The sequence below is a fragment of the Otolemur garnettii genome, unplaced genomic scaffold (genome assembly GCF_000181295.1).
Source record: "Otolemur garnettii isolate 467f Iridium unplaced genomic scaffold, OtoGar3 scaffold00011, whole genome shotgun sequence".
NCBI classification, from domain to species: Eukaryota; Metazoa; Chordata; class Mammalia; order Primates; family Galagidae; genus Otolemur; species Otolemur garnettii.
Genome location: NW_003852406.1, coordinates 8,452,479 through 8,479,882, shown reverse-complemented (window position 1 = coordinate 8,479,882; position 27,404 = coordinate 8,452,479). Strand labels below are relative to the sequence as shown.

Here is a 27,404-nt window from a genome sequence, read left to right as displayed (position 1 = left end):
TGTCACAGCTCACAGCACCCTCAAACTCCTAGGCTCAAGCAGTCCTCCTGCTTCAGTCTCCCAAGTAGCTGGGAGCTCATTCATCTGCCACAACACCTGGCTGATTTTTCTATTTTAAGTAGGGACATGGTCTCACTCTTGCTCAGGCTGGTCTCACACTCCTGAGCTCAAGGGATCCTCCCACCTTGGCCTCCCGGAGTGCTAGGATTATAGGTGAAAGCCACCACACACGAAGAAACTAGAGTTACATATTTATTTTGAAATATTAGAAATATATATTTATTCAATGTAAATTCCAAGTGAAACCCAACTTAACGCACGAATACACGGAGAACTTTAGGATGACAGAAAAATGGGTAGATGTTAAATTCAATTAAATTTCTAGTATCATGTTGATATAATTTCTCCTTTTAAAATCTATACACAAAGCTCAAGTTCTGAGGTTTCCAGATTTACTATTGATTTTCCTTAAAAATAAAATTTCTGACCCTGAAATTAACTAAAGATTTATCTGGGTTCGTGGAAGTATTGCTCTTTGTACCATCTAGTGCTCTGTACTTTTTTCCACGTTAGACCTCTCCTCTGGGTTAAGGCCTCTGTTTTGTCTTTTCCTTGTGATTTTTTTATGCTGGAAAATGGAAAGCCACCAGTTGGCGAACAATCCACACTGGCGTCTACAAATGATTCTTGAGTTAGAGGTTCTTCAGTTTATTGCCCCATCTTATATCTGTGTCCTTATTGGTCTCTTCTTTGTTGATTCCTGAACAGTTTAGCATAATTAACAACTCAGTCTGTTTCCTTTTCAACTGCTCAGGAAAATGTTCATGTGGTTCAGTGCCCATAGTTCAGTGGTTAGGGCCACAGACACTGGTGCAGGCGGGTTAGAACCCAGCCTGGGCCTGCTAAACAACGACAACTGCAACCAAAAAATAGCTGGGTGTTGTAGCCGGTGCCTGTAGTCCCAGCTACTTGGGAGGCTGAGACAAGAGAATCGCTTGAGCCCAAGAGTTTGAGGTTGCCGTGAGCTATGACACTACAGTACTCTACTAAGGGCAACATAGTGAGACTCTGTCTCAAAAAAAAAGATGTTCATGTGGTTCAGTTCTCACCAGTGTTGATGGGTATAAGTAATTTTTCCTCTTATTTTTACACCCCCACAGGTGGTATCACTGTTGGGATATCCACTTTCAGATCTTGTTGCAAAAAGAAATTAAGCTTGGTCAAACCAACTTTTATGGTTTCCTTAAGTTCTAGATTGTGTGTTATCAATTTTTCTTCATCAATAGTTGTCTAATCAAGAAAAATGTTACACTGGTTCTCATGAGTTCCTTTGTATCCACTTAATTTGTCAGTGATCTCCAATTTTGAAGCCTCACAATGTTGGTTTACAACCTCCAATAAGTTCTGAGGTTCCCATTCCCTTTTATCTAAGTAAGATTACCAATGTTCAAAAAAAACTGTGCTTGTATTCAGAGACTCACATCTCTGATCAGTCTCTTGAGATATTTTCTCCACGTTGCTATTGAGTTTATCATAGTGTTTCACAGACTCTTCAACCGATTTTGTACCTTCTTAGTTAAAATATGTGAGTTCCCATGACAGGCCATCAGAATCAACATAAAATTTTTACCTTGAAAAGTTCCTTTGTTGATTATATCCTTAAGTTTCTGCCCTGTATTTTCTTGGACACCACTAAGTGGTTTCTGGATATTTTCACACTTTTCCGGCAAAGCACAAAATCTCTCTGTCTGGAGATTTATTTACTGGCAACGGTCTTGTGAATGAGTTTGCCTTATCGTCTTCAGGTCTTCAGTTAAGATTCTACATTGCTTCAGTGATTCAACCAAGGAAGAAATTATATTTTCTTGTAGTTCATGTAGATTATTATAAAGTATACTGAGAAAGCCATCAAGTTCCTTTTTCTGATCTCCTATCTTATCAGCCACAGTCAATGAGGCCTTAAAAATATGCTTTAGTTCACCTGATTTTCAATATAGACACTGCAGTGGGGAATAAAATCATTTCCAGGGAACTTAGAAGGTCAGTCTTAAGTACGTTAATCAATTCTTGCTGTACAGTTTTACTTACTGCTAATGATGGGTCTTTCAAATATCGTATTCAAAATCTGAGAAACATGAGTAGACACATTTTCTGGAATAGATCTGAGAGACCCAAGTGCTGTCGTAGTCATGGTGAGTAGACACATTTTCTGGAATAGATCTGAGAGACCCAAGCGCTGTCATTATAACGGTGTCTACTGCAGAGACACGGGAAGACACATTACCGCACAAGGTCTTCCTATGTGGCCTTTTGTTTTGAGCCGCCATCTTTAATTAGTTCTTCCATATTACTAAACAGGCTATTTAAGTTTTTGCCAAAAATATTCTGAGCTTCTATGCTGTGTTGATCAGTTGCCTTCTTATGGTCCAGTTTGGAATGGAGAAGCAGACCCATCTTTAAGTACCATTATCAGTAAGATTCTTCAACTGGGCTAAGCAGCTTGCTGGCAGCATTAGGAAGTTTCTCTTCAGTACTTTCCAAAACTGATGTGATCTATTCGTCTTTAACAAGTTGTAATTTAGTTTCTTGGAAACGTTTTTAAGTGATTTCAAGTTCTTATGTCTTATTTTGCAGGTCAAATTTATACTGGTCAAGTTCATTTTTATTATTCATAAACAACACTGTAAAGTTCATTTTTATTATTCATAAACAACTACTTAGCTCCTCCTCAACTGCACTCATTTTTTCAATTGATTCTACAATCTGTTCCTCTTAAACAGTTAATTTTCCATTCATGAGAATTTTCTTTGGAAATGTACTCTCCATTTTTCTCACAGGCTGTGGCAAGATTTTATTTTAAGTACTCTATGTCTTCTGTATACTCCTTACTTAATAAGAGCTTTTTAGGTGAGTTTCTGATTAACTTCAGGCTTATTCATTATGTTTTGTGCTCTGTGAGCACATTTCAAGGTACTCTGAGTTTCCTCAAGATTGAGAGATACAGGAGAAATTGTTGCAATTATAGATGTTCTTGTATGCCTCCCAAAAGGATCCTGGAGGATTTCTAAGTCAGTTTAGATTCTCGGTAAGGAACATAGGGTGTTCTTTTTACAGGAGCAATAATAACCCTTCCCAAAGTCAACAGGAATTCATTGATATTTCCAGCTTCCCAGGCTCTCTTATCAACAGCTCCAAAATAATATGTTCAGTTGCTGCAGGATCAACCACATTCAACTTTCCAATTTTAACAAGTTCTTCTCCCTCAATTGTGGCTTCTTTCGTATGTCCCTAACAGAGAAAACTGAGTGGGAACGACTGGAGTATTCATTCATCAAAGTGGCTGTAGTTGCCCTTTTTGTTTCTCCTTTTTCCAAAATTTGATAGACTCCATTTAAGTTGTGTACTGTGATTTCTTCTAAAACCTTTGATTATCACTCCCCTCTTGTTTCGGGGATCACACATCTGTAACCTCTCAGAAACGTCAGAAGATGGATTAAAAGAAGATCAAAAAGTTCTTCATTATAGATTTTCAATAGAGACATTTCAAAAATTCAGCCATTACCAGTAAGTTTCTCAAAACTAAAAGGTATGTGGAATTACACCAGCCAAAGGATCCTTTTCTCAGGTGTACCCTTCATTAGGTGACCTGTCACCGTCTGTGGCAGAAGTTTTTCTAGTGCCAGTTTGGCCATCTGCAAAGATAGTACAATTATAGCCTATAATATCTTTATCCAGAATTGGACAGAAAAACACTTCGTTAAGCCTCAGTTTGTTTAGTAGAAGCTCCAAAAACCATATCAAAAGCATGAGTCTTCCCAGAGCTGGTGTCAGCCACTAACTTCTCACGCACGATCACATTCTGCTATTGAATGGGCTTCCGGTTCTGCCAAGTTAAATGGAAGCACCTGGATGTGCTTCCCCTTTTCCTCCTCTTCGCAGAGGAATTTGGCTGGGATGCCATGACTGTCTCCGCCAAAAATCAAGGCCTGGCAGCGGATTTGGGTGCTGTGGAGCAAGGAGTTGACACCGGGGCCCACTGCCCCTGCTGGGCGCTGGAATGGGTGGGTGCACGACATGGAGTCAGCATCCCCACTGCCCACTGGGCACTGGCAGCAGCACCTGTCTCATAGCAGCCAGGACAGCCAAATCACTGATCTCATCTCCGAAACTAGTTTTTAAAGGAATCTATTTTTAGTGTTAGACAACATTCATGTTTTTCCCTCTCAAAAAATGATAATTGTACTAGTAACTAAAGCCCATTGCCAGTGAGATCTTTAATTAACATGGTAATAAGCAAAGGTGCATTTTGCTGCCCGAAGAGATTCTTTTTTTTTTTTTTGAGACAGACTCTCACTATGTCCCCCTCGGTAGAGTACTGTGGAGTCACAGCTCACAGCAACCGCAAACTCTTGGGCTTAAGTGATTCTCTTGCCTCAGCCTTCCAAGTAGCTGGGACTATAGGCACCCACCACAACACCTGGCTATTTTTAAGAGACAGGGGGTTTCACTCTGGGTCAGGCTGTTCTTAAACCTGTGAGCTTAGGCAATCCACCTGCCTTGGCCTCCCAGAGTGCTAGGATTACTAGGAGAGAGCCACCATACCTGGCCAGAAGAGATTATCACTAAATGGCAATATGATTTTTCAAGTCTGAGTGACAGATGTTGATGACTTGGTTATCAGATATGGTCAGTTGCAGAGCTTTTTGGTTTCTGTTTATATTTTTTTCTTTTTATATACAGTAGGAAATGTATGTATCTACTAAACAAACTGAATGCTTAATGAAACGTATTTTTCCCCCTCTGTCTCTACAGATCTGTTTTCCTTCTAGATGGGACCAGATGAAATTTAATATTGGCAGTGTGTGTGGTTTTTTTAAATCATTAAATAGATATACAAAAAAGTATTGTTAATATAAATTTTATTTTTTTTTTGGCCAGGGCTGGGTTTGAACCACACCTCCGGCATATGGGGCCGGCACCCTACCCTTTTGAGCCACAGGCACTGCCCATTAATATAAATATTTTAAATAATAAGACAAATATGTGTACATATTACTCAGCTTAAGAAATGAACATTATGAGAATCTGGACATCTCACTAAACAAACCCTCCCCTGTAACATTATCTTTCTTCCCCTATAAATTGTAGCCACTGTCCTCAGTTTTGTATTTATCATTTCTTTGCTTTTTAAAATAATTTTATCATATATATATCCACATATCCCTTAGAAAAGTTTTCCTTTTGCATATTTTTGAATTTGTAAACGTATCTCTTCATGCATTCCTCTGACATGCTTTTTTGTTTCATGTTCTGTTTGAGAGATGGATGTGAGATGACACCTTTTCACTGATGCATGGTTTTCCTGCAAATGTCAAGAATACTATAATTTAGATATTTATCCTTCTCAATAGATATGAGCATTGTTTTCTAGTTTCTTGCTAATACCAATCAATAGACATTCTCACTGTGCCTCTTTTATATTCATGTCTGAGTGTATCTCCGTGTTTTGGAGTTGAATTGCTAGACCATAGTATTACTATGTTATTTTCCTTGTTTTTACTGTTACTGGTGTGCATTCTGCTTGAATCAGTCATGCTAGGAACTGGGTGGGTGTACTGTTGGTGAACTATTTTATGTGAGTTATTTACATGTAGTCCACAGAGATGCATAGCTCATGGTTGTGCTTCCCATGGTGCTTAGTTGTCTTTTGCCAGCAACTTTAATATGGTATGATTCTTTCTTAATTGCCAAACTTGCTATTTGTCAAACACCGATCAGTGTGTTAACATCATTTGAGTATTTACTGTCTGTGCTGTACTATCCAGAGTGTTGTGGTAAGTTGGGGGGGGAAGCATTGCTTTTGATATTAACAATTAGATATGTCTAGAATGATAAATATGACAAATAAATTTTTTTGAACTTTTAACTTAAGGCAGAAACAAAGACTACATTGCCCAAGATATTATAGATTCTTACACCAGGGAGTCAGAAATTCTATTATAATCCTGTGTCTGATTTGGTATGTTATCTTATAGCCTCAGACAAATCATTTAATCCTTTTGAAAATATTTTCTCATGTTTAAAAAATGAGGATAACAGTAAGGACGACAGTCTGCTATGCATTGGAAACATAGCTTTTCTCAAGAAGCTCACTTTACCAGCAAAAAGGAGCCAGAGAGAACTAGAAGGGGTATGGGTCATTTTAGCCCTCTGATTTGTTACTAGTTCTAGAAGGTAATTGAAGCATAGAGATCAGGTAATTGAAGCATAGAGATCACTTGGGACGATATGAAAACTATAGCCATTGGCGTATTAACAGACCTGATGATTGTACAATAACAAATCACCATGCCACTGTAAATGTCGCTCTCCCTTTATTTTCCTATGGCCTTCACAACTAAATTAGGAACATAGCATTTCCCAAGTAAATTATCTTTGGAAGTATAGGGCAAGGAACACAAATATAATTTTCGGCAGAAACAATTTCTAGTCATCTGAAAATAATTATATATGTGATATTTGCTTTTAAGAAAGAGTAGGCTTCAATTCCTTTTTCCCAGCCAATTTTAAGACTTGAGTGTTATAAAATACAATAGCTTGATGTTGGTGGTAATGATGGTAGTAGTCATAGTGATGAAACATTTCAAAATGATGTGCTTTTTAAAAACATTGCATCCACCAGTGGATGCAAAAGTTAGCACTTCTGTGTCACCAGCCTATGAGAAATGCCTGCATACTTTTAGCCACCAAAGTTTTAAGAGTCACCTATATTCTGAGTGGAGACCCTGGGCTTACCAGGTTTCATGGTTGCATTAGAGTTCTCCAGAGAAACAGAACCAAAGACATACATTTGTATATATGTCATATATATATATATATATATATATATATATACATACACACACATATGGAGAGAGAGGGAGAAAGACTGATTTCAAGGAACTGGTTTATATGATTGTAGAGACTCTTTTCAGACTTACCAGCCTCCACAAAATCTATAGGACAGATTGGCAGGCAAGTAAGGGTTAATGTTGCAGACTTGAGTCCAGAATCCTTGGGGCAGGCCAGAAAGCTGGGAATCCAGGCACTGTTTCTATTAACACAGTGCAGTCTTTGAGGCAGAATTGCTTCTTCTTGGGAAACCTCAGTGTTTGCTATTAAAGCCTTCAACTGATTGGACAAGGCCCACTCACGTTGTGTGAGGTAGTATGCTTTCCTCAGAGTCTCTTGATTTAACTGTTAATCACACCTAAATATCTTCACAGCAATATCTATGCTGGTGTTTGATCACACAACTAGGCACCACAGTCTAGCCAAGTTGACACATATAGTTAACCATCACAGTGGGCTTTGACCTTCAAAGCTCAGGTCAATGATTAGGGTGATCCAGAGCCTATCCGTACCATATGGTAAATCACATTATTTTCTGTGTAGATAATCAGTAACCAACAGCTCAGAATGTGAGTCCCTGAGCGTCAGTCCTAAGACATTATGTTTCATTCTAAAATATCTAATTCTATAGGATCTGCATGGATTCTTCCCAGATAAGGGCTAGTTCTTCTTTACTTGAGGTCAGGGTTCATGCTCTTCTTTTGCCATTTGATGGGCTGAGGGGCTGCGTTTTATCCCAGGCTCCCTGACTCCCATGCAACTATTGTAATAATGGTTCAGATTATGTATAGTCCCAGATTTAAGCAATGCAATTCAGCCTCTCTAGAATTTAAATTTAGACTGTAGTGCTAGGAAGTGCATATGATTATTTTACCTGATTTTTCCTTAGCTGAAACTCTCTCTGTAAATTTTTCAAGCATTATTTCTTCTGTCCAGCTGCAGTGCTTTTTGATATGTCTTTAGAAGTAGCAGCTGAATCAACCTATAAAAAGATCCCAAGAGAAAGCAGTAGGTGGAGTGACTGTGCTGTCATCATCCATCCATTCATCCAGTCTCTTGTCTGGTGATCTGGTGCTTTCTGGTGCTTGCTTTGTGCCTAGGATGAGCTCATGAGGACCAGAAGAAATGTTTGCCGATGCTTCACACACTATGGAAGCTTAAAATCCAGTTAGGAGACATGAAACTGATGCTTGTAGTGAAGCTTGCAAAAGAGAAAACATTTACCTGTCCAAATACCTGGAATTCATTATTTCATATTAATAATTGGAGAAGATTTTGTTACTAACTCCAAGTTTTAGGCCACAGGCATGAACAGTCAGATCTTAGCCTATTTGAACTAATCCATTCTTTGAGTTATTAGGCCCCTCACTGAATCCACAAAAGAAAGCTCAAGGCTTTAGAAGGCAAAGTAAAATGATAAGGACTCTTCCTCCTTCAAAGAAAAAGAATGGTTAAGGGAATATTTACTAAAGTCGGAAAAATCATAAAGGAGATAGGTTATACAAAACCAAAACCCTAATTTTGTACACATTCTAAAATAGAGTCCTATGTCATTCTAGTTGAATATAATTTAATAAGGTCCTATTAAAATTGCTATAAAATTGCTATTTTGATGTCTTCACTGATGAAAATACTATTTAGAAAATTGTGATTGAAAACAGATCTATCTTAAGCAGTTTTATTTTTTAAACAAAGTATGAGTAGATGTTTTACATATTTGCTTTTACTTAGGGAAAAAAAAACTTAGAAAAATACAACTTGGGTGTAGTACCATGTGGTGTAAACAACTGAACTATTTTACCTTTTACTTACCTATGAATGAGCCAGTATATATTTATTACCAAGTTCCAGCTATAAAATTCAGGTAAGGGGTTTAAATATACCCTAGAGTATTATTTAAAAATAAATTTGTTTCTTTCAAATAGAATACCAACCTTGGTCTATGACATTTGGGAGAGAAATTAAAATATTAAAGTTTTATGGCCTAGTAAACTGAAAATAAAGTAAAGGTTAAGTAAATACAAAGCAGAAAAATATAGATATACAAAATCACAACCTCTAAAAGGACAAACAGTCTACTGTTCTCTACTGTGGGAGCTTTATCAGCGCTAGTTAAGTAATTCCACCGCTAGGGCAGTGCTGGTACTCAAAAATGTAAACAAGTATGAACTTTGTTTATATAAAGAAATATGCAGTATGGTTTGTATTTCTTTATACGTATCAAACAGCTAGATGGATTGTTTCAAAGCGCCAGTAGGGGCCAGCAAAGAGCTCCTAGAGTTTTTCAGAACAGAATTGGCATTGAGATATGTTTATTTGATGTGTTAAATCCTTTTTAGACTTCTTTACTTACCACAACACCCTCGTAAGTGTATGAATTGCAGAGACAGTGGAATAAAATATCCTGTGTGTTAAAACTATATTAGGGTATAGTTTTTTGTCTAATCTGCATATATTTTTAGTGGAATGTTTGCTTAGGCTATTTCTTGGCAGAGTTTTAATAGTCAAAATATAAATGGCATCATTTAAAAACTGTACTACTTGGCTGGAAAAGGCCTTAAAATTACAGGAGAAAATGCTTGGTGACAGCTTCTCTTAAACTTTTTTTTTTTTTTTAATTCTCAGACCTATGCTCAATTTTTGCAATAGAATCACCAGGCTAATTTTGTAGTTCTGTCCGTAAGCTTTCACTTTTTATAACTGTACTTTGGAAGCTAAGATATTTATCTATTTTATTTGGTGCTAACGTTTTAATTCACCTCAAAGTTTTGACATTTCCAGATTTACACAACTGTTTGAATTCACTCATTAAAAAAAAAAACTTAACACTCCAGATTCCTTCCTATATTAACTAACTTGACCAGATTCCTAGTATGGCTACTATTAGGAAATTCAATCTTTGATTTGATACTCAAATACATGGGGTTTCGTTCTTACCAACTTCCTGTAATTCTATACCTATGGGTAAAAATATTAGTGGTCAAACTCAGCTAGAGAAAGTATAGGCACTGTGATTCACATAGTTAAATGTTCATTTAGTAGAGCTGGAGTGAAAAAATACTGTTTCAACTTGAAATGCTAGAAGATTGTTGTTCTTGTGTTACTCATTCATGCAAATTGGAGAAGGTATAATTGAAACAAGGTTGGCTGTGTTTGAGTCAGTGTGCTGCAGCTGAGCTCAGCTTAAAGGTCGCTGGAAATCAAGTGCTTTGTAAGTGAAGGCATTTGGACTACAAGCGATTCAAGACATTTTGGAAATACCAGTCTCAGGAATGGGTCGTCTTTTTCTTTCTATGATATCCGATATCTAATTTTTACTTGGGATAAAGACTACTACTTAATAGCTTTTTTAGGCACCATAAATGATTTTTTCTTTCGATGCAGTGCAGCTGCTTCTAGCTTGTCTACCGACAGAGATCTTTGTTATGACTTTCAGCCCTTAACATGTTTGGAAATGAGAACAAATGGCACAAAGCTTACGATTGCACTTTGCAGCCAGAAGAAGCAATACTTACCCTTTGTCAGAAACCTCCGGAGATGATTTGGATAGCCATGTTCACATGTGCTTCAAAAGACCAACACGGATTTCAACATCTAATGTTGTTCAAATGAAGCTGACTCCCAGACAGACTACACCAGCTCCGTTAATAAAGGAAAACGTGAAGCCTCAGGAAAGATCATCTGTTGTGTCATCTGACAATGTTAATAAAAAGAGCAGCTGTCTCCAGATTTCGCTACAGCCAACAAGGTACGGTGGATGTCTTCAGTCTAGCAATGTCTTAGCTGACGGTGATGATGCTTCATTTACTTGTGTCTTGAAGGATGGCATTTGCAGCAGTGCTGGGGTCGATAATGAACTGAATGCTGTGAATGATGGTAACCTTTTAAGCAGTGCTGCCATTTGTAGTGGTAGCCTTAGTAACTTTTCAACCAGTGATAATGGATCTTACAGCAGCAACGGTAGTGATTATGGGTCATGTGCAAGTATCACAAGTGGAGGTTCTTACACTAACAGTGTGATCAGTGATAGCAGTGGTTATGTTTTTCCACCAAGTGATGATGCTTTTTTGGGTGGAAATTTATCTTCTGACAGCACGTCCAATAGAAATGTGCCAAACAGGAATTCTACCCCATGTGAATTTTTTTCAAGAAGTACAAGTACAGTTCCCTTTGTCCAGAATGACTTGGAGCATGGATTAGAGATTATGACATTGCCAGTGAGCAGGAATGCAAAAATTCCACTGAAACGTTGCTCATCCTTAGTCATTTTTCCTAGGAGTCCTTCAAATACCCCACCAACTTCTCCCACAAGTACAGGTCCTCTTCCAAGCAAAGGATCCTATCAGACTTCACACCAGTTTATTATTTCTCCAAGTGAAATCGCACATAATGAAGATGGTACGAGTGCTAAGGGGTTTCTTTCAACAGCTGTCAATGGACTTCGATTATCTAAAACAGTTTGTACTCCTGGAGACGTCAGAGACATACGGCCACTTCATGTGAAGGGCTCATTGCACAAGAAAATTGTTATTTCAAATACTAGTCCGAGACAGACTGTTAGTGAGAAGTCATCTGAAGGATATTCTTGCGTGTCAGTGCATTTCACCCAACAGAAAGCCACTATGTTAGATTGTGAAACAAATGGTGATTGTAAACCAGAGATGTCAGAAATTAAACTTAATTCTGAGTCAGAGTATTTTAAGCTCATGCCGAGGACATCTGCATGCTTACCATCCTCCCACAACGTAGATTATCAAGTAAATATCGATAGAGAGTTGGAAAGACCAAATTCACAGATGAACAAAAACCACGCTATTTTACAAAGAAGTATTTCATTGGGAGGAACTTACCCAAATATTTCCTGTTTATCCAGCCTTAAGCACAATTGTTCTAAGGGGGGACCATCTCAATTACTCATAAAGTTTGCATCCAGAAATGAAGGTAAAATTGATAATTTATCAAGAGACAGCAACAGAGATTTCACAAATGAACTATCTAATTCCTGTAAGGTAAGTTTACTTTGGTCTTGGTAAATGTTAATTTATAATAGAATAGCTTAATATAATATTTGATTAACATTTAGTATAACTAAGCAGTTTTATATAGTTTCTTGGTCCTTAGCTAGTAAGTGTTTTCACTTTATGGGTCTGAAAAATCCCCCAATGGTTTTTCACTCTATTAGTTGTTTTACTCATGTACAAAATACATAGTCTTAAAAAAAACAAAAAAACTTTAGTAAGTGATTTAAACCATAAACCTTTTCTATGGTGTAAAAACAACTTTGAATAACAATCTATTTCACAGCATTTTATCTTGGTATATATTTTTCTCAGTGGCATAGTATGTTAGTACGTAACTCCATTATTCTATTGTTATTTTCAAAAACAATTATTTACTCTCCTTAATAATTATGAAAGGAAGTAAAATATAGAACACTGTTTAAAATATTAAACAAAAAAAATCAAAATGTGAAGATTTTGTTATAAATGAGCATAGAGGAAATCCATCTCTGAAATACATGTATTTAAAAAGATCATTTATAAAAACTATTATGCTGCATGTTTTAAGCAGAAGGAAAATACATGGCCTTTGCATTTGTATATACCCTTCACCACAGGAATTTTGTTTCCACCCTATTTTTCTCTAACCACCAGTTAATACTTCCTTCTAAAATGTCACTGATTCTTCCAACAATATTGAATTCTAAGTTTCATATTTTTGAATTTGGTTTAAATGTCTAGGCATTTCCCTTAATTTTCTATTTACCTTATTTGTTTTTTGGTCATTTTGCTTTGTGTATAAGTAATTTAAGGACTTGTAGGCAAGAGGATATATATATATATATATATGTTATTTGGGCTTTCCAAGGCATTTAAAATGTTTTGAGCTGAAATAGAGTTTTTAAATTTCTATTTTGGAACCTCTTGCCATATCCCAGGGAGTTTTAAAAATTTTCTAACTAAACCAATTCTAAATGACCATACATAATAATTTGGGGAATAAAAATCTATTTGTTTGTGTTTTGATAATACCCAATATCTATATTAAATATTTTTGCAAACTCCTGGACAAGTATCTTTAGATAAATAAAGTCTTAAGTAATTGCTACTTTATTTTCTTTCTCTTGAAATCTGGTAAATACAACCATTGTTAGTAATGCTCAGATGTTAATATAAGCAACTAGTTTACTGAGGATGAAAAAAAGATCCACTTTCAAATTCCAATCTATGTTTTAGAATATTTAATTCCACTCAAGGAAACTTTTCTAAAACTAGCTTTTAGGAGATTATAATCCAGTTAACTGTTTTTTACCCAGAAGAAAGAACTAAAATGACACTCTGAAGAAATATTAACAGTTTGCCAATTGCATTAATGTTACTTGTATATTTATTTTACACTCAATGAAACAATTCACCTGAAAGGAGTAATTAACTTAGAAATATTCATAGAAATATCCTTAAAATAGTTGATTTTGTGGTAATACTATAGTTTGTTGTTGTTGATGATTTTGAAAAGGGTATTTTAAATGTATTTTTAATGAAATGTGTATTAAGTGCCTTTTGTGTTGCTAAAAATATACATTTTTGTTTTATTTATACTTAGGTAAGCTAACTTACATTTTTGGGGGACAATCAGAATAACTGACTTTGTGCAGATTCTATTTTTTGGTAGAATAGTTCAGAAGCGTGAAGTTTGCTGGAGAGCTTTAAATTGTCCTCCTTTCAATGTTTATTCGGCAACTTCTCTTTATAAAAATATTATAAATACTATAATGACAGTTAAATTCAATTTATACTAGATCTAAATTGGTCTAATTGATAAGTAGTAAATTAAAGACTTGTGAGGAAGATCCTAGTGTTGCTTTTTATAAACCTATCAGTGGCAACAATAATGGGTTTTAGAAATAATCCTGTGCTTATCAATAATTATATATTAATCTAATTATAGTGGTATATTGTAACTCATTTATAAATAAACAGCTCCAAAAATATTTCCCATGACTCCAGTTAGTCTGGGTTAGTATTCTGATATGCTGAGTCTGGATTCACATTTAACAAGTTGATATTAGAGTAGCATTTAGTAATGTCAGCTATCTCTACTGGGCAGCCGTGAAATTAAATCACTGCTTTGGTCAGAGACCCTGGTTTCTAAGGCACAGAGAGGGCTACACGTTCCTATGTGTTTAGCTATCAGTCTCTAGTACATAAAATGGCATTTCTAGCCCTCTACCTTCAGCAGGCCATTAATGACTGATTTTTTAAATCTGGTGAGAGCTTTTACCTGTCAGGCTCTGTTCTTTGTTTACCAATTAGAATGAAGATGAGAGTTTGCCATCTGCCCGATAATGTTTATTTCAGGCATAGCAAAGAATATAACAATAACTGGCATATGCTTATTATATGTGCATTTCGAAATACATTCTTACTTTTATAAGGACTGTGTAATGGCTTTCTATCTGGAAATAAATATTTGAAATTTTATAGTATTTTTTCAGAAATTGGTTAAAGAGCTAACGTGCTGTTAACAAAAATCACTACTGTCCAGATTTCTGAAACCTGTATAGTAGTTACTTTATTCTGTTATTTTATTTTTCCCCATCTGTTGTTCCCTGAATCTCCTATGTTGTTTGAAGGCTCAGATTCCATTTTCCTTTTATTATAGTCTAATTATTATTAATGCATCTCAGCACTTTGCATAAGCTTATACTTATCTTTTCTTCTCTCATATGCATGTTTTTATTAGAAATGTCTTTTATATTTTTTCTTTTTATCATAAAAATCTTTGTTTATTATCCGTTACTTAATCCTAGGTAGGTAAATTGCTTAAGCCTAGTGTGATAGAACTTTAAAACATTTATGTCTCAATGATTTCAAAGCCTTTAACACTAATCTGAAGATTATATATTTCAGGCTTTTCTTTATTTAGTTCTTCCTAAAATAAAAGTTTAAAATATATGGTGCATCTTTTAATGTTCCATTATTTTCCCAGTCTTCATTTTATTCAATTTAGCAGACTATTGAAAGACTTTAGGTTAAATTTATTTTGAACAGCACCTAATCTTTCCCATAATAACCAATGTAATTTATAAATATTAACTCAGAAACTGATGCAACAATGTTAATGACCAGTTTTAGAAATTTGATGAAAAAATATATACTTGTATGTGTGTGTGTATATATATCTATATTTCTTAGGACTGAGGAATCATTAATTTCAGAGAGGCTCAGAGAGCTGAGCTGTTTGCTTGGAAATACTTTGTATTCTCTGTAGATGTGTCTTCTTTAATTCATTCATCCAGCACACATTTGAGTTCCAGGCACTGTCCCAAGCGCTGGGAATAAAAGATGAGTAAAATACAGTGTCTATTCAGGGGTGCTTCTAGTAATAGGAGCTCTAGTAATAAGAAACACCGGTAAGCAAAAAGAAATTCGGTGTTGTGTGATGTGCTAGAATAGAAGTGTGTACGAGAAAGTGAGAGAGATAGTGGCAGTATTTCTCTGGAGAGGACTTGGTTAGTAGCAAAAGGCTTCACAGAGGCGGTGACATCTGAGCTGCATCTTGATAAGTGAACTGGAGTTCACCGGGCAGAGAAATTAAGAAGGGTATTCTGGGCAGGTACACTCAGTCTCAGCACTATTGACATTTTGGGCAGGATAGCACTCTGTAGTGTCTTGTGTGCCCTGAGAGATTTAGCATCACACCCTTCTCCCCCACTGTGACAATCAAAACAAGTCTCTAGACATTGCCAAATGTCCCCTAAGGTGCAAAATTGCCCCCTGTTGAGAACGACTGCTTTAAGCAGAAGCAGCAGCATCTGTAAGCAAGAGATGTGAAAGGTCTCACCCTGTCTGTAGTCCCCTGCGGCTAAAGCATAAGAGTGGCTTAGGGCTGGAGGGAGTGATCCAGTGGAAGGAGGCTACAGTCCTCAAGACAGTAGCACATCTCCTGCTAACAGACAGCAGTCGGGCAATGGAGATCTTTACTTGAGAGTGTAAGTGCTCATTGTTTAACACTTTTAAAAGATAAATTTTCATGACACCATGGATTATAAATGAATCGATGTTCTCTTGGACAACTGGGCAAACAACAGTGTCATGAACTATGACAGGGAATTCAGAGGAGGGGCCAGATTGGGAGGGTGAAGACTAAATCACAGATTAAGTTTGTGTGTGCCTGAGAGGCTGCCTGGTGGTGTGCTGGCGAGTGGTGCAGTTAGAGTCGCAGGACCAGGCCTGAGGAGAGGAGTGAGGGCTAGAAGGGTAGATTGGGAGTATAGTCAAAACCTTCGGTAAGGTTGAACTCATTTGGAGAAAGCATACGGTGAGATGAGAAAGGAGGGTAAATTTGAATTCTGGGGACTACCAAGAATGCTCCAGGCGAGCGTGGCATCACGGAGTTGAGGGAAGGGATGAGGACAGCATGCCGTGCCACAGAGAATTTCAGTGTCCACTGGATGTGGCACATAGGAGGTCCTGCAGCAAGAGGAGGATCTGGAGGAGGTAGGGTTGAAAGCCAGGTTGAAATAAAAATGAAACAGGTAAAGAAACAGAGTCAGCACAGGTTACTTGCTAAATGTTATAAAATAAGTGTGAGATAACTTGAGGTAGATTTAATGATTGCTACATAGAAGTGTAGCGGTAACCCAGTATAGAAGGTGTATATGCTGTATGAGACAAACTCCCTCACTTCAAGGAAGCTGCAGTCTCTTTTCCCAAAACAAAGAAAAGGCTGTGGCCCTCCATTCTCTCGCCTTGGAACTGTGGAATAAGTGAGAATGGGCAAGGAAATCTGTAATGGAGGTCCAGCAGTATCAAAGGAGGGAAACAGAACATGAGAAGTGAGAACTTGAAACTGCTTATGCTAGCACAGCTCATTGTGGACAGCACTATGCTGACTTTCTCAGCCCCCTCCTACCACCAAAATCAGACAAAACAAAATAGAGCTTCCATGTAGAAAACAAGCCAGTGTTTTAGGCCTCTTCTTAGTGAATACTTGAATAGGTGACTGCCTCTTTGCTTGGCTTCCCAGGATATGGAGCCCACTGTGTGCTCGCTGTTGGAAGGCCTCACCCTCTGGATCCACACCCCCTTTATGACTTGGGTGATGGGGGAGAAGGATAGACCAGGAAAAGCCAGGACCAGGAGCCTGTTTAGGCAGAAGGAGGTTGGCAGAGTCTCTGGGCATGGACAGGCGAGGTGTTGAGGTCAGGAAGGTGGTCAGCACAGAGACCAAATGAGTGCTGGGAAGGGGACCGTCTGTCTCATCAGCATAGCCAGGAGATATCCGAACTATTTCTCTAGTGTCTTTTTTAGTCATCTTTGTTTGCCCTGTTGTGAAATTAGAAGACTGTTGTCAGATGAAGCCAAATACTTCGAGATATGAGAAAAAATTACAATATAGGGTGAGCAGATCTGTCCCAGTTCAGTGAGAGTCTGGAAGGGCTGCAGCTGGCATGTCTGTATACCTTGTAGCCCAACGCTGGACTAGTCACAGCAGGAGCACCATGAACGAGAGTCAACCAATGGCACTTCCAGTTAGGCTCTAGGATATCTAGGAGGTGGGGGAGGAAACGATTAGGGCTGCTCTTGATGTAGTGGTATTATAAAACCATAATACTCTGAAACAGTTTGATTTACCTTAATAGAAAAATATATTTAAATATTACTGAGCAAAAAGAAATTTATGTCCACTCTGGGAGGCTGAGGCAGGTAGATTGCTTGAGCTCAGGAGTTCGAGACCAGCCTGAGCAAGAACAAGACCCTAACCCTCCTAAAAATAGAAAAATTAGCTGGGCCGCTGGGCGTTGTGGGGGGTACTGTGTAGTCTCAGCTACTCAGGAGGCTGAGGCAAGAGGATCACTTGAACCCAGGAGTTTGAGGTTGCTGTGAGCTCTGATGCCACAGTACTCTACCCAGGGTGACAGAGTAAAACAAAACAAAAGAAAGAAATGTATATTAAGGATATTGATGATATAATGTAAAAGGTCTTTAAGTTCAGTTGTTCATTAAGTACAGAAACATTCTTAACACGTTTTTAATCTTTTGTCCCAACAAAAGCTGAGAAGATAGCATTTTATGATATAGCGAAATAATATTATGAAATATTCATGTTACTATTATCATATTAATATTATTCAGGATTACTTTCTTTTTCTCTCAAATTTTATTTGCAGGATGCCTTGTAATGCTTTATTAAGGATGACAACTGGAGAATGGCTTATTAAGATGTCAGATTAGTGATTTTTGAATTTTCATGTGCATGTAAATAACATGGAGGTTGTATTAAAATGTAGATTTTTGGTTCAGTAGGTCTGTGGTGGGGCCTGAGAGTTCTGTATTTCTAACAAGCTCCCAGAACATACCCATGCTGCTAATTCTCCAAACACGCTTAGAAAAGTGAACAAGCCCATTCTTTCGTGAGAACAGTAAATAAATAGTTCATTGTTGAAGTGTCCAGTGAGTCCCTGAAATGTCATTATAATAAATAATTGATTTAAGACATATCTTAATAGTTCAGATACCAGCTGTAGATGGCAACAGAAAAAAAAATTAAAGATTGAGGATATAGAAATAGGCCAACAGGCAGGCAAATGTCAATTCTCTAGAATTAATCAGAGAAGGATTTTAGAAAATGGGATTAAGCAAATGGGTAATCTTTTCTGGGCTTTAGTGTTCTAGAATATAATTTCTTGGATCAGGGACTTTTTTGTCTCCTTAACTGTTTTGAGCTAGAATACTGCCTAGCTCAAAATAGCCACTCAGTAAACATTTATTAAATTAGCAAATAAAGCCAGGGGCCCTTTGGGATAGGGTAGAAATGACTACGGAATCCTGATAGGTGAGAGTGACCAGACGGCCTTGTACAAACAGATAACCAAACTAGGATATTTTAGTGATGACTGTGAGGATGAGTGGGAGCTACATGATGCTTCATCCTTTGCAGAGAAGGGTGGCACTCTTAAATGAATACCTTGTCCCTGGGGTGGATGCCAATGGAATATTATGATCGTGACTCAAGGATAAGTTTCCACAGCGGAGTCTGATTCATAGCCTACATATTCCACTAACTGGTACTGTAGAACTGTGTGTCTGGATAGAGGCTCGGATCAAGTTTTCTGAAAAGAAGATTGAATGGGCAAGGACTTTTAAGAGTCTTTAAACAAAAGCCATTTGACTAGCTTTAAATTTATCACTGTCCAATGTTTAAATAACTCCCCTCTCGACTTGGTTCTCAGAGTAGTTCCTGGAGTTTTAAGTCACCGTTTTGGCTAAGAATGACCTTTACTTTTGTACCAAGGCTGAAAGACTGAACCCTCTTAAGGAGTCACAAAGCTTAATGGAAACTCAAGTCGTCTTCAAAGCAAAGAGTTTAACAAGTATTTATCAGAAATAGAATATGTGTCTGCTGTAGTGGTAAACAGTCTTCCTGGATTTGAAGAGTTTATAAGTGAGGTGAGAAGACAGCATATTCCATAGGAAACAGCCAGAGAACAATGGTATAAGATATAGTCATATCCGTGTACCTCCTCCAGGCAGGCAGACACCTAGCCATTGAGACATAGGATTGCCTCTATAATTGTCAGTTAAGTTTAATTTTTATTGAGGTAGCATATGTGCCTGTTTTAAAAGTCAGTTGTCATTTCTTCGAGTATTTTCTTTCTTCTTCTCTGTGTTCTCTCCTCCTAGAATTTTTACTAGCCAAAGTTTGCACTTCCAAGATTGATCTTATAATTTTCTCTTTTGTTCTCTGTTTCTTGGCTTCCTTATTCTACATCCTGGAAGACTTCTGCCAGGTTTCTCCTTTTCTTTAATTTTAAAATTGGTTATTTTGATTTTATAAAATTCTTTCTTATTCTGTGACGATTCCCTATTCTTAACACCCTGCTTGTTTTATAAATGCAATCTCTTTTTTTTCTCTGAGAATATTTTACTTTACATTTTGTTTTGGTTTTTAAGTTTTGTTTGGGTTCTACCTTGTCTCTGGTTCCTGCTGATCCTTTTGCTGTTTTTTTATATGCTACACTTCAAAAACTCTGAGATGGTGATTATCTCCATATTAGAAATAAGGGGGGAAGCTCAGAAAAGTTAAAATGACTTGCTCAAGATCTTAACTCTGCTAAGTGTCATATTTGGAACAAAATTCAGCTCTATATGTATTCTCAAACACCTTTCTACTATACAGGTAGTCAAAGGACCTTTATCCTGCAGTGGTATCCTGTGGGATAAAGCTGCTGGTTATTTCGGTAAAAATAGCATCAGAAAGAAAAAAAAAGTTATCTAAAGGAAAAATTCTATTTGGAATTACCGGCTGACTACAATCTGATGAATAATTTTTATACTCTGAAGAATATAGAGGGTAGATCATGTTGGGGTTTTTTTAGTTGTCATTGTTGAGTGAAAACTAAGTTTAGGGATTATTATGGAACACATTACTAGAGAACCAGTTTCTCTTTCAAATATTTCTTTTCCTTTTCTTCTGACTTGACTCAAGATTTATAATTACTTTGTTCTTTGTGATTACTTTTATTGATTACATAGCAAATATGTGTTTTACCTCCTGGAACACTTTGAATTTCTTTTTTTTTTTTTGGCCAGGGTTGGGTTTGAACCCGCCACCTCTAGCATATGGGGCTGGTGCCCTACCTTTTTGAGCCACAGGCGCGGCCCCAACACTTTGAATTTCATCCTCATGTTCTTTTTCTTTAAAAATACTATAAACTACCTATATGCTTATAAGCTACCTAGTCTTTTTTTTTTTTCAAATATTTTAAAACTTTTTATTACGGAAAAGCTCAAATACAGACAAAAGCAGAAAGAATAATGCAATGAACCCCACACGTGCCTCACACAGTTTCAAAAGATATCAACAGGCTCGGCGCCTGTGGTTCAAGTGGCTAAGGTGCCAGCCACAAACACCTGAGCTGGCAGGTTCAAATCCAGCCCGGGCCCACCAAACAACCATGACAGCTGCAACCAAAAAATAGCTGGGCGTTGTGGCGGGAGCCTGTGGTCCCAGCTACTTGGGAGGCAAAGGAGGAAAATTGTTTGAGCCCAGGAGTTGGAGGTTGCTGTGAGCTGTGATGTCACAGCACTGTACCCAGGGTGACAGCTTGAGGCTCTGTCTCAAAAGTTTGTCAATCATTTCATCCGTTCCTTCCCTTTTTTTCTGGAAACTTTTATAAAAAATAAATCTTATACATTATATCTTACAAACACTTTAGAATGCACCTGCAATGGATAGGTACTTTTTACTCATATAAAGCCACTACACAATTATAACATTTAACAAAATAAGACAGTAATTATAAACTATTTTGGCTGGATCTATCTCTAAGGCATCTAGGTCATTTTCTTATTGATGAAGTTCAAGATGGGTGCCTCCTCCTTTGACTTGTGTTCTTCATCTATTTTATGATAATTCTTCATCTGTTTTATGATGTTCACATCACTTTGGGGCTGAGGTATGCCAATTATTTCCATTGGGTTTTCTGCTTTTTTAATCAGATAACTTGATAATATATTTGTTATCAATGTAATTGAGATTTTTCCTTTGGAACCTAAAACTTAAGAAGTTCAGACTTGGAATTTGTCACCTAATCATACTTTATCTCAGCCTTAGTCACCACACTGAATTTAGGGTTCAAGCATCTGGGGCTTGGCACCCGTTGCTCAGTGGTTAGGGTGCTGGCCACATACACCAGGGATGGTGGGTTTGAGCCCAGCCAGGGCCTCCTAAACAACAATGACAATGATAGGAAAAAAAATAAAATAAATAGCCAGGCCTTGTCGCAGGTGCCTGTAGTCCCAGCTACTAGGAGGCTGATGCAAGAGAATCGCTTAAGCCCAAGAGTTTGAGGTTGCTGTGAGCTGTGATGCTACAGCACTCTACCAAGTGCAACATATGAGACTCTGTCTCAAAAAAAAAAAAAAAATCTAGGATACTACCTTCCTCATTCCTGGGCAGAGTTGAAAATAAACTCTATGTTTAAATAGCTGTATTAATTCCTCTTACAGCTTTTCTAGGTCTTATTTTCATATTTTTAAAATAGGAAATGTATGAAATTTTGCAGAGTTGTTTTATGAATTGGAAATTGTAAATGTTTGGGAAATAATTGATGCTCAATAAAAAGGAGTTATCATTATCTATCTTACATTGTTGTGGGAGTATCTGAGGGCACATTGCAAACTGTGAAGTACCATGATAACGTAACATAATAGTTGTTTTTTATATGCACAAACAGAATCATATGTGCAATTAAGAACCAAATTAACCATTTAGTAATAGGAAATGCATGATAAGAACACATTATTAAAAAGTCATGTAAAAATATATAGACAGCAGATCTGGGTAAGCACTTCTTGCTAAGACTCTAAAGCAAAGATCAAGGTATATTTTCAAAGGAATATAGCTTTTCTAAAGCTTTATGAAAAGCTTAAAACCACAATTCTTTTTACTTAGATTCACAAATCTTGATTATACATGTATATATATTCTTGGGGACAAAACTATGTGAAGACAAGATCTATAGCGGCACCTGTAGCTCAGTGGGCAGGGCGTCGGACACATACACAGCGGTTGGTGTGTTCAAACCCAGCCAGGGCCAGCTAAAACCAACAATGACAACTGCAACAAAAAAATATCCGGGTGTTGTGGCAGGCACCTGCAGTCCCAGCTACTCAGGAGGCTGAGGCAAGAGAATCTCTTAAGCCCAAGAATTTGAGATTGCTGTGAGCTGTGACACCACAGTACTTCCACATAGTGAGACTCTGTCTCAAAAAATAAATAAATAAAGACAAGACTACTAAGGAGGACAAAAATAAATAGGAACTATTATTAATTAAAATTAAAATAAACAAGAAAATTAACAGGAGGTTATTAGCAGCTGGAAAGTCCTCTATGTGGGCCATAAGCCCACATAGAATATGCAGTTATTAGTAATTGTAAAGCTAACCCTTTCGTGTTTTTATCCCTCACTGAAAATATTTACTCATGATGATCTTATGTCATTGCTAGAACCAGCTTCTAGACATACAGTGATAGGTTTTTTTCTCTTTGGTTTATAAAGAATTCCAGATGTCCCAAGAGTAAAGACATCACAGTTTTTACTAACCACATTGTTTTCATGTAAATGAGTTTATTGTATGTAAAGACATTAAAATAAACACCTTATTTTATAAAAGCCACTGTTATAAATTGGTTTTTATTTTATTCTTCATCTTAGGAATAGACTCATCTTCTAGCTATTATCTATGTTTTATGTTTTCAACAAAATATTATATTTACAAAGGAAACATACTCTAGTATGCTCATTTATCTTTATACTGAAATGGTTAGTTGGCCGTGTTGATAGGGTAAAACCAAAGTAATTTGGCTATTATGGTTTTACATTTACATAATTACTCTCTTTGGGACATACATAAAAACCCAATTTTATATGATTCATATAAGCAAGCCAATTTTGTGGTTTTTAAAAAGACTTATTATAGCTATCTTTTCCTGAAAGTAATTATGCCTTTGGCTCTTAGGATTTCTTTTTTTTTAACCTTCTAAAGTTAATTTGGGTATTAGTCTGGAGTAGTACTTGTAAATACTATCAGACAGGTGGTAAAACTGCTGAAATATGCTGATATTATGATGCTAAAACAAGACAATCAAATCTGTTTACTCACTACATATAATTTAAATTTCTGAAGCTTTACCAGCCTACAGGGACCAATGGAGACAAAATGACAATTATAACCCAAATTTCACTAACTGGGCCCTTCTTTTCTGTGCATACAAGATCACAAGCAGCTATAAAGTACTCTTCGGTCTTTCTGGGTTCCCAAAGGATGGCTCCCAAGCAGGCCTGACAAATCCAGGCCATATTTTCAGGCCCGAGATCATTGTCATTTGGGGTACTACTGTATCCCACTGGTTCTTCCTCCGTTCCTGGGATGGGTTCTTTCCTGGAAACATCCTAATAAAGCTTATCTCAGCCCTTCCATTGGTAGGATAGACCAACCTAGTTAAAAAGAAAAAAATGGAGTCATGATTCTGAATACAGTATGGTGGGGAATCAGTCAGCCCTGAGAACATGATGTCTGAATCCCAAGATGGCAAAAACTGTGAACTAAAACTGTAAAGTACTACCTTACTGAAACATTTCCTAAAATGCCATTGTCCAGTATGGTAGCCAGTAGCCACATGTGGCCATTGAGACTTAAATTAATTTAAGTTAAATCAGATGGCCAGTGCCATGGCTCATTCTGGAATCCTAGCACTCTGCGAGGCTGAGGAGAGTGGATTGCTTGAACTCAGGAGTTCCAGGCCAGCCTGAGCAGGAGTGACACCCTATCTCTACTAAAAATTAAAAACAGTAGCCAGGCGTGGTGGTAGGTGCTTGTGTTGCTGAAGCCCAAGAGTTTAAGGTTGCTAGGAGCTATGATGCCAGACTGAGATTCTGTCTCAATAAAATAAAATAAATCAGATTTAAAATTCAGAACCTCTTTTGTACTAGACACATTTCAGGTGCTCAATAGCTACATGTAATTAGTGGCACCAACCTTGGGCAGCACAGATGCCATTTCATGTATTGTGGGAAGTTCTATGGGATAGGATTTCCTCTAGATTCTAGAACGTTAGATTCCTGCCTCTAAGGCACTGATTCTCCTGCAGCTGCAGCTGTGACTGTGCCCCATTGGCTGCAGTATTTGGTGCGTGTGGCTGAGGGAGTGGAGCCGTATCCCACTGGCCTTATTTTCCTCCCTTGGACCCGCCTTCATGCTTAAGCAAGAAAAATGTTGGTTTTAAAGGGATCCATTGAGTTCTTGTTTTCTTAAACAACAGTAACCTACTTCCCTTCTTTTATTTCCTGTTTTCATTGATATGTTTTTCAGTAAAAATTACATGAGTTTTCAACCCGAATGGAAATCTTAAAAGCTGGTTATAGATCAGCTAAACTTACATTTGATCAGAAAACCAGGTAACTGGATTATAAGAATAATCAGTTTGTACTTCTAACATTTTTTTTGAAAGCTGAGAAAATGTGAATCATTTCCAAAAGTAAAAATTGTTAGAGAAAACATTTTATTCTACCACTACCTAAGGTAGTCGTGTATCGATGGGTACTACAAAAAGAGAAGAGGAAGAAAAACTACTTTGGGAATTATTTGATAATAGTTTTGTTTGTTTAGAAATACTCTTTGGCCATCTGTACTACCTTTATATACACTGTGTTCATTACACTGAGACCAGATCTTTGTTTTCACTGGTCACTGTGCATCGATTGTGCTTAATACTATTTGTTGATCATGGGGAAATGACTATTGAAAATATTATAACAAACAGATTTTGCTCTTAAAATGTCTTTTGTTGCAAAATACAAAAAAAAAAAGTAGAAGACATTAGCCCAAGTTTTGATGGGCAGTGTAGGCAAAGAAGACAAAGAACACAGGATAGTTTGAAATCGTTAAAGGTTCAGAAAGTTGAAATGATTGTAGCTTCAGCTTTGATTAATCTTGAATTATTGACAGTGTTCTCCACGTTAATGCTAGTGTTGTTTAATACACAGAAAAGGATTTGGTATGAAGTTCAGTTGTTCATAAATTTCAAATTCAGTAACCTTTAATGATGATTATGGCTGGAATCTGCAGCAGTAAATCTCACAACCTGATGAGGAGCTAAATATTGACTTCCTATGATGTGCAGTATGTTGCTGCGACTTGGACCATATGGAAAAACTTAGGAATTATTTTGAACCTTCTTTTTAAACATTGTTTAAGGGCAGCGCCTGTGGCTCAGTGGGTAGGGCACCGGCCCCATATACCGAGCGTGGCAGGTTCGAACCTGGCCCTGGCCAAATTGCAACAACAACAACAACAAAAAATAGCCGAGCATTGTGATGGGCACCTGTAGTCCCAGCTTCTCGGGAGGCTGAGGCAAGAGAATCGCCTAAGCCCAGAAGCTGGAGGTTGCTATGAGCTGTGATGCCACGGCACTCTACCGAGGGCAACAAAGTGAGACTCTGTCTCAAAAAAAAAAAAATTATTCAAACATTCTCATATTTAAACTATTAAATTGGGGGTAGTTTTATCAGAATCTAAATCCACTTGAGTTGTAGATTTTACTTCTCATGGATGTATTTTTTAGTTTGGGGGTAGTATCAATAGAAGATCAGGGTTGTAAAATCATGGCACTTAAATAACAGAGATTCTGTAAAATAGGCTAATCCAGCAGTTCTCAACCTGTGGGTCACAACCCACAAGAACTGTATTAAAGGGCCGGAGCATTAGGAAGGTTGAGAACCACTGGTCTAATCTGTCAAACTTGACAAATTATGCGTAGATTTCAAGCTGTGGATTCCATACGCCAAGGATGGGAGTGGGGCTCATGGCCACTAGAGGGCAGGAGTGGTCGGGGCAGGTGGGGACAGCTGGGGACAAGTGTGTGGGGTCCTCAAACTTTTTAAACAGGGGCCAGTTCACTGTCCCTCAGTCTGTTGGAGGGCCGGACTGCAGGCCCCGGGACAAGTCGGCTGCTAAGCAGGACAGGCAGCAGCGGCAAAAACACCTGGCGGGCCGGATAAATGTCCTAGGCGGGCTGCCTGTGGCCTGCGGGCCCTAGTTTGAGGACGCCTCAGGGAAAACTTGAACCACTCTGTATGAGGAAGACAACTTGAAGAAAACACAGTTCAGTCCTTGCGGCAGGGAAGCCAGAAATGACCCAGGAACATTAGACTTAGAGCTGTGAGAAACATGGGCAGGAAATTAATAATGCAGCATGGAGCTCAAACATTCCCAGTTATCAGAATGGGGGCGGAAAGCTAAATTCAAGGCCAGGCTGAAGGAGGCAGTCAGACTGCAGGTATGTGAGCAGGCCATTACAGTTATTGCTCCAATTCTGTCAAACATACTGGCCTTTAGAAATGGGTGAGTAGGACTTGACAGTCTAGTGCCTGAAAAGTCGAGGGAAATCTAATATCATCTTTGATAGAGTATTTCCTGTCACAATTGCTACTTTATTTTCATAATGCTAGAACTATTACTGTTCTCTTCCTGGTAAATTCCCTCCACATCACAGAGTACTTAGATCTAAATAAGTAGTTGTTACAAAAGAGGAATTAACCGAGACAGAGATCTATCTCTGAGTGTTAAACACCTAAAAGGCAAGGCACATTGGAGTAGAACAAAGAATAAGCTTTCCTCCACCCCTCTCGCTGTACATCTATAGAATTCTGTACTTTTCTTTTACAGGTTTTGCATGTGGTTTAGTTATGTGTGCATGTTTGTCAACCCTGAAAGACTGTAGGCTCCGTGACATCAGAAACACCCTTCCTCACTGAGCACAGAGCCTGGCTGTAGAAGACTGTCACTACCATTTGTTGACCTGAAGGAGTTTACCATGTAGTTAGAGAGGGAGAGAACTGTAATCCAGATATCAAAATAGATACAAGGTGAAGCAGAATTACAGAGTAGGAAATTAGCAATTTAGTCTCATCAGGAAAATTTTCATTGAAGTGGCATTGAGCTGAG

At 37.6% G+C, this 27,404-nt stretch overlaps 1 protein-coding gene and 1 pseudogene across 1 annotated transcript in view; one reads left to right on the top strand and one right to left on the bottom strand.

Moving 5' to 3' along the window:
- Nucleotides 1-499: 499 nt before the first annotated feature.
- On the bottom strand, nt 500-3,961 carry LOC100958776 (annotated as a pseudogene).
- Nucleotides 3,962-10,355: 6,394 nt separating this feature from the next.
- NEDD4 (neural precursor cell expressed, developmentally down-regulated 4, E3 ubiquitin protein ligase) overlaps nt 10,356-27,404 on the top strand; it is a 75,657-nt gene continuing 58,608 nt past the window's right edge. The window contains exon 1 of the mRNA XM_012801790.2: nt 10,356-11,900. Coding sequence (XP_012657244.1) covers nt 10,356-11,900 — 1,545 coding nt within the window. The remainder of the gene's footprint in view (nt 11,901-27,404) is intronic.